Source organism: Vicugna pacos, chromosome 10 (assembly GCF_048564905.1).
Source record: "Vicugna pacos chromosome 10, VicPac4, whole genome shotgun sequence".
Taxonomy (NCBI): domain Eukaryota; kingdom Metazoa; phylum Chordata; class Mammalia; order Artiodactyla; family Camelidae; genus Vicugna; species Vicugna pacos.
In genome coordinates this window covers 50,520,348-50,528,918 of record NC_132996.1, presented here as the reverse complement: position 1 = coordinate 50,528,918, position 8,571 = coordinate 50,520,348, and the positions used below count along the sequence as shown (strand labels likewise).

At 35.3% G+C, this 8,571-nt stretch overlaps 1 protein-coding gene across 7 annotated transcripts in view; it reads right to left on the bottom strand.

The window, feature by feature from the left end:
- Positions 1-2,949: 2,949 nt before the first annotated feature.
- The window catches only part of HIPK3 (homeodomain interacting protein kinase 3), a 79,775-nt gene continuing 74,153 nt past the window's right edge, over positions 2,950-8,571 (bottom strand). For all 7 annotated transcript variants that reach the window (XM_072969757.1, XM_072969759.1, XM_072969758.1 and 4 more), the window contains 3 exons: positions 8,152-8,387; positions 7,735-7,862; positions 2,950-6,888 (listed from right to left, as the gene is read on the bottom strand). In XM_072969757.1, coding sequence (XP_072825858.1) covers positions 6,412-6,888; positions 7,735-7,862; positions 8,152-8,387 — 841 coding nt within the window. In that variant the 3' untranslated portion in view covers positions 2,950-6,411. The remainder of the gene's footprint in view (positions 6,889-7,734; positions 7,863-8,151; positions 8,388-8,571) is intronic.

Here is an 8,571-nt window from a genome sequence, read left to right as displayed (position 1 = left end):
AGGTGTTACATGGCTTTGTGATTAGTTGAAGAACATTATTCTTACAAACACATGCATGCTTGCTTAAGTATTTAGGGGCCAAGTGTCATGATCATCCACAAAAAGATTCAACTTAAAAATTACATATAGAGAAAGTTAATGTGCCAAATGCTAACACCTGGAGTCTAGGTGAAGGTTATATATGTGTTCATTGTACTAATTTTTTCAGTTTATATTTTTTTCTAGTAAAATATTGGTTTTACACAAAGTGTAAAATTTCAGTGTGATAAGAAAAAGTTAATTCTTTGGATTTTTCATAGTTACTGAATTAGTGAATAAAGCTGATCACCTCTAAATTTCACATTTTTGGCATTCAGAATGATTCGCCAGCTTGTAAAACATGCAAAATGTTTACATTATAAACTGAAGTAGAAAATATCAGGATCTAAAATTGCTTACATTATTTTAACAGCCTGAACACTTTCGTTTTTGAGTTTTAAAAATTCTGTTTTTCTGCATTTCCCAAGTACAACGTAATCGGGTATTATTTTTGTGATATGAAAAATACTAAACATTAACATCTTATTTTTCCATTTCAAATAACCATACTTCCACTTTGGGAAAAGTATGTTCTCAATAAGATAAAATAATGCCATTAAAACAAAAAGCTGACACAAAAATTAACATGAAATGGACCACAGAGCTAATAAAAGCTAAAACCTAAAACTCCTCGCAGAAAAACAAGAGTCTTTCCAGCTTTGGGACTGGCAAGTTTCTTAGGACACAAAAAGCACCAAGCATAAAATAAAGTAAGTAAATTGGACTTCAATCAAAATTCAAAACTTTAGTTCTTCCAAACACCCTGTAAAGAAAATCAAAGAAAAACCACAAACTGGGAGAAAATATTCGTAATATAAACATCTTGACAAAGAACCAGTATCCATCATCTCTCCTGGACTACTTCGACAACCTCCTCTCTGGTCTGCCAGCTGCTCCTCTGGCTTTGCCAGCCATTCTCCATGATAGCCAGGTCACGGTGTTTGGCTTCCATGAATACATGCAGTTAAATCTAGCCTCCTTTCTTTGGCAAGAGGCCTGTACTCCCCTCTGGTTCTCCCTACCAGCTCCTTCTCCCCACTCACACACCTATCCTCTGGCCTCACAGACCACTTTCCTGTTTTGCCCATATTAAAGGCTCACTCGCTCTGCCATACTTTCCCTGCATGGATGACCAGCATTACTCTTGTCACAACCCAAGTTTCACATCTCACTGAGGCATTCATTGACAGCCCTCTCCAGGCACTTCATCAGAATACTCCATTTTCTTCATTCCACTTACCCTACCTGAATTTATTTACTTTAAATCTTTCTCTCCCACAAAAAGTCAAGTTCCATAAAAGCAAAAGGATCCTTGTTTTTGTCCACCGATATGTGTCCAGCATATAGTGCTTAGAACATGGTAGGTGCTTCATAGATATTACTAAATGACTCACAACGTACCTACTATATGACAGGCACTGTGTTTGGTACTGGCTAAATGGCTTATGTGTGTTGCTTAAAGATTTTTAGAAATTTCTTCAGGAAAAAATATTTTATACTCTCTAGTTCCATTTAAACAGCTGAATACATCCTAGTACTCCCAAGAAGACAATTTACCTTCAAGAAAATGGCAAAATCTGGATTTTACCTTTATGTAGGATCAGTGTTTCGGGCTGAAATGTTCACAAAATGTTGAACAACCAACACCCATAAGAATGAGTAAATCAAAAGAAACAAAAAATACAACGTGTGAGGATGTAAAGTATCGAAAACTCTCATATAGGGCTGTTGAGTGTAAATGCAACCACTTTGGAATAGTGGTTCATTCCACCATTGGTGGTTCATTATTAGAAACTGCAAATCACATATGCAGTATTTAATAATGAGAAACATTTACCTTATGACCCAGCAATTCCATACCTATATACATACCCAAAGGAAACATGTGTGTTCACCAAAAGATACGAACAAAAATGTTCACGGTAGCACCATTCCTAATAGCCAAAAAGCAGAAACAACTCAAGTGTCTATCAACAAAACAGATAAATTATTATAAATGCACAAAGAGGAACACTCTACAGTAACGGGGATAAATGAACCACGACACACAACATGTGAGGGAGGGTATAGCTCAGTGGTAGAGCGCATACTTAGCATGCACAAGGTCCTGGGTTCAATCCCCAGTACCTCCATTAAAAATAAAATAAATAAACCTCATCACCTCCCCCCCGCCACCAAAAAAAAAAAAAAAAAACCACCCACAACATGGATATATCTTACAAAAAATGTTGAATGAAAACAAGCCAGACACCAAAGTGCACATATGTTATATACTTCCAGTGAAAGTTTCCTGAGAGAGATTGAGAATTTGTATTCTCACTGGTGTGTTTTGGAGTGGTGCTTCCTAAAAAAAAAACTTCCTACTGATGTTCCTCTAAAATTAGATCCTTGAGCTTATTAGCATGCATGAGGTCTGGGGTTCAATCCCCAGTATCTCCTCTAAAAATAAGTAAGTAAACCTAACTGCCTCCCCTCCAAAAAAAAATTAGATCCTTGAAGTCTAAGGTGGTAGTCGAAGACATAACCTAAATTGGCCTACTACAACCACATTCTTTTGAAGTCTCACATTTTTATATCTTCAAAATACCCTACTAATTCAGTATAAAAGAACTGCTGGAGAGTAGATTAGTTATGGTTAGACAGCCTGGCTCACAGCTCAGATTCACCGCCCAGTAGCGCTGGGACTCTGGACAACTTCCCTAGGCATTTCGTGCCTACTTCATTGATCTTCAGTGAAGATAATAATGCCCATCTCATAGGTGGTTCTGAGAATTAAATGAGATGATTGAAAGTTGGGCAACTCAATGCCACTAACCTTTTCCTTCCCTACCCTGTAAGTAGTACTGAGTTGGAAAAAAAGTCAACAAGCTGTTTGCTGCAATATATATATTTTAATTCAAAGTGAATCGACAGTAATACACCATAAATTCTTATTTTGACACTCACCAAAATAGTCACCTGGAAAACCCGCTTTTTGTGACAAAGTACAGAAGGCTTGGTCACATTTAAATCACTGAGAACTAGAGAGAAATACTATCGCAAACCATAATAGACATTACATCCATAAAAATTTTCCCAGTCCTTATTGAAATATTGCACAGTGCAACTGCTACATGGCAAACTAGTGTAGCATAGAAGTAAAAGCAAAAACAAACAAACCAAAGAAAGAAAGCCACAAGTCTAAAACTGTAAAACAGTTAACAGTTCAAACTTAGTAATCAAATCTATATCATTGGGTTCATTAAAACAAATCTTCCTACACCTTGCAGTGTATGATTTAACTTTTACTTAACACAAACCAAGACTTTAAAATTCGTAGTAGAAATTTTTTAAATGAAAGAGTTTTGCTACTACAGTAACATATTTAAACACCCTGAAGGAAAAGAAATGAAATATCAGGGTATTGGATTAAAAATAATTTGCAAATTAAAGTAGTAATGCAAATATGCAACTTGGAAGTCATGCAGTGTTTTATTTAAGAAAGCAGTAAAACCAAAGAAAACTGGTAAAAAAATGGTTTTAAAGAGGGTATATAAATACAGATTCTTTTGTCAATATGCTAAATTTAGACTTTAGCAGGATCTTGAATTTTTCTTTTTAAACACATAAAAAGCCCATGATTAGAATCAGTTAAAAGCAATGTACTTAACTCGAGCACACCTTTCTCAAACAGTACTTATTATATTATGAAAACATTGAAGTTTACCATTCACTGTCAATTTAACAAGACATCTCAGTCTTAGAACTGAAATACAGAAAATATGACGTTTCAGGGTTGAAAACATGGCCCTGAACAAAAAGAAAACTGCTCCAGTTTTGTACTTGGTACAAACATCAATCAATCCTTTGCACTTGGTGTTTCTGAAACTTTCGCTGCTGCCAGCACTGATTCTTTTCCTACGAGTGAGTAGGTATCAGTAATCTGCTGGATGATAGAAATAAAATTAGAAGGCTGTGGAGGGCAGCAAGTTTACTTAAATAGTGACTCCATAAATTTGCCATCTGTAAATAATACTTTAAATTAATCTTAGGCTACTCCTTTTTATGTGTTATATATATTTCTATTTATATAAAATGCATAGAATTGATTACTAAAAACACTGAAACTTGTGGGGAAAATTAAGTCCTTCATTTTCAGTGTGACTAAAAATGTACTGCTGGTTTTTATTTTATGATCTAATACTGTAATTTTTAAAATCAATTTCAGGCACATTTATTTCATTGATGATAATTAAATAAAACACTGCTTGTATTAATGAAGTAAAGGAAAGTCTGTCCATTATTAGCTTATTATCAATGCAATGAGAGCTGTACTAGTGATATGCAATTCATTTATCAAAGAAATGCTATAAATCCAAAACATTTGGAGAGTTTTGCACTCAAATGCTTTGTACTGTTTATTCCAGTAAATGCTTTAAGATTATTATTCCAGATTTTTAAGGAAAAAAAGTTAAGTCAAGCCTGCAAGATACAGCTTTCTCAAGTGTCTACAATGCCAGTATGAAAATAAAAAATTAAGTTACATTGATACATCCAAGTTTTTTTTATATGCAGTGATGAGCACAAACATTAATAGAGATAAAATACTGATGCAAATAACACACCCCAAAATAACATATGCAATTACTTTCCATCATTTACAATACAGTAGTTACAATGACACTCCAAACAGGAAAGCAAAGTAAAAAATCAAAACCCCAACTTCTATTTCATGTAATTAGACTTATACAGAAATTAGAAGGCTAAATAACAGCTAGTTAATCACCTAATTTCACAGCTATCTGAAGTGGCAATCGTTATATAGCAGCTTATCTATGATACATTCAAGATAAATGATACAATTTATTACTTGCCCATAAGCTAAAACACAGCCTGTTTAATACCTTCCTTTAAATTCCACCTCTATACTACAATATACTTGAGGTCTATGCAAAAAGTAGCTACCTTTTATATAGGAAATGGATGATTAAGTCTTTGGTGCTGTAAAAGCAACTTCATTTAAACATAACCACCACCCAGGAAAGAAAGAAAAAAAAAAAAGAGGGAAAAACCCAAGACACACTTCTAGGGGGGGAAAAAAAGCATGTAATTTCTGTCCCTGACGGAATGTATTAAATAAGCAAACACCACCAACAAGCAAAACAAGTACTACAATGTAAAAATACTTAAAAAAAAAAAAACCCTCTCACATGCATAAATGAAAAATTGCACACAAAGAACTCACATCTTTTCAAGCTTCAATAGTAAATATTCTGCTACTATTTATTAAATACTGCATGGTTTGCCCAAGCTAAGATGAAACCACATCATGAATCAATGAGCATTTTGCATTTTCTTTCATTATCTACTCAAAGTCATGCCTACTGCACCTCTAAACATTTTATTAAACCCAATTATACAGCAAACACTCCCAAAATAAACTTAGATTGTATTGCAGTTTCACCTAACAGTATATAAAATGCTGTGTTGTGACAGTTATCAACTATCCATTAGATACTGAATCAGTTTTTCCTAAGCACTACTACCTGCTTGCTTTTCTTGAAGCTAGATCATTCTGAAAAATCAGACAGCAGAATTCAGCTATAGCAAACATGCTGCCCTCTTAGTAAGGAAAAAACAGCTACGACCTGAAATCATACCACACAAAACCAAAAATGAACATTACTCTATCAAAGGAAACTAAAGAATAGGTCTGAATTTATAAGTGCTGCAGTCCTCAACATTTATATATAGGTAATAACATTAACAACCTCAAATATTTAAGGCACTATGTGTGGGAACGGTTTACAATGCAGCTGAGATTATTAGAACAACATTTAAGAGCAAAGTCTAGGCAACATTTTGCCCATGCAAAGACACATGCAAATGTAAAGAACAATATCTCAATTTCTTAGGCAAGTGACCCAACATTTATACACTAAGACACAGATAACACAATTCACTTGTATGCTGTTAATTCTGACACATGTGCATCTGTTGCTCTAAGTCTGTACACAGAATGGCTTCCCAAATATGGACGTGTCTTGCACTAGTTAGAAGGCAATTTTATAAAAAATAGCAGGAGCAAAATTGGACTTCTGCTCCCATAAGTCACCTGTCTAGAGTTACTACATAAGAAGATAACATGACCAAAGACAAGTTATACCAAATGTGCAAAACACATTAAAAGTGAGTTTTTTTTTAAAGCTCAAAGTTGTTTAAATTGCACCCAAGTCTACATGATTCAAAAATAATTTTCTTGTGCCATGGCTAATATTTATTAAATACCATGTTTTTATTTTTAATCAAATGTTTATATCGTTGAGCTTCCTCAATATATACTCTTTTGAGTTTTCACATATATGGATACTGGCTGAGTTTAGTTGGACTCAATGGAAATCCAGTATATGCAGGTGATGCTGCAATGTAAGAATGTGGTGGGAAGATTGGTTTGTACTGAGTCTGATGAATGGTTGGGGATGGTAACAGACGGGGATTTATGCCCACTGGGACTTGGTGAACTATGCCACTGGGGTGGGAGATATTATAAGTTGGATGCTGTAACACAGGTCTTGAGGTACATGGAGAGGCTAAGAGGTGGGCCACGGGTGCAGCACTACTGAGCGTAGCTGATGATGGGTACGGGAGCAGAGCAGGCTGTCCTCCGAGGTGCGTACTTCCAGCCAGATGGGCATGTACAGCTGTGTGATTAGGACTTCCATGGGAAAGAGTGAATGGATTACTGGTAACACCAGTAGGGATATAAGCTTGCTGTCTTCGATGTCCAAAGTTTCCGTTCCACTCCTGATGTCCAGATCCGAAGTGCTGAACCTACCCAAAAACAAAACAAACAAAAAGACTGGATACATAAGTTAAAAAGAAAGAAAAATACGGAAATTACAAGATACTCTGTGACTGATAACCCATAGAGCATCTCTCAGATTTTAGCTTATACCTGGTATAGAGAAGAGAAAAAGATCAATTGATTTTATACATTTTAACATGTATTACTGCATACTATTATAATAGTAACATTGCCACTACTGCTGCTAGGAATGTCTACATTCCCACCACTACTGACAGTTACCATTTGCGGAGCACTTACTCTATGTAAGACTAACACTTTACATATATGGCATTATTTAATTCCAAAAAAATCCCCCAATATAGCTATTATTCCTACTAATTGTGGTCCAAATTTGTTGAAGAGACCTGGCCAACATAAAATACGAAGTATTTAGCAAAGCCAGGATTTGAACGTAGGTCAGACTCCAATACCTATGATCTTTTCTTTCCTGAAAATGAAACACAACTGCCAAACACAGTGCCGACCAGATGGAAAGTACTCAATAAGGCATCTCTCATCACCACCATGACGAACACATAAGAAATGTAGCCATCAATCCATTTGTGTACATTCTGATTTAAAGAATCTAAGACAACAAATACACTAAAATGATTAGTTAAGGAAACCTAAGAACCTAATCTTTCTGAAGAATGCAAGTTCTATGGATAATCTGGTAAGTATCTTGTTATTAGGCCAATCACCCTTAAGTCACTTGGGATAATGAAAAGGGAAAAATTTATCAAGATTGTATACAGTTTGGAAATCTATTTTCCCCCAGTTGGAAAACTGCTGAATTTGAATCCCAAAGATTCATAAATTCACAAACATACCTGACTGAAATTCAAATGCTGCTGCTGGAATGCTGATGTCAATTTTTGCTGACGATTACCCACTGTGGAAGGCTGGTTTAATCTTCCAGGAGCAGATCGTCCTTTTATTAATGGCTGGCATATAGAATCTGGCAACAACAAAATATTGAGAGTAAAAAAAAAAAAATTAAGAGTAGCTGCTTTTTCCTTCTCATTAAAAATTAGAAAGCTCTTTAGATAGTTTACACAATAGTGATTGAGACCCTTAAAATTAAATAAAAGGAAAAGAGATCTTATGGTTTCCAAGGACTGGATAATGTTAGAAGATAATTCTTTCATACAACAGATTTGGCAGGGTCAAGCTGGAAATTCAGATGACTTTTGGCTCTGATGTTCCTAAATTAAGACAATCAGGGAAACAAGGACGATTCAGTTTACCTGTGTTTGCCATATGCTCATCGGCATTTAATCCATTTTCTAGTCCCATTGGTGGCACCACAACAGTACAAACAGCTGGTTTGGTTTCTGTGTCAGCAGAGGTCACCAGTTTTGCGTTTTGATGAGTATCCTCCACAAAACTGCTCTCTGCAAATGGACTGTCATGCCCCGAAGAATCTGATGTTGGAGAGCCATCCACTGTATCACAACCACTTTCCTGTTCTTCATCTGACATACTGCAAGACAGCATTTTTTATAAGTAATGGTTTTCAACATTAAACCAAAAGTTAAGTAACTTGCAGACTCCAGCAAATTGATGAGACCCTTACTCAATTATTTTATATTTCTTTATAACTTTCTCCTTGTCCAAGTATAATTTTCACAGATTTCCTAGATTCTCACATTAATTCTCTCTTCAGA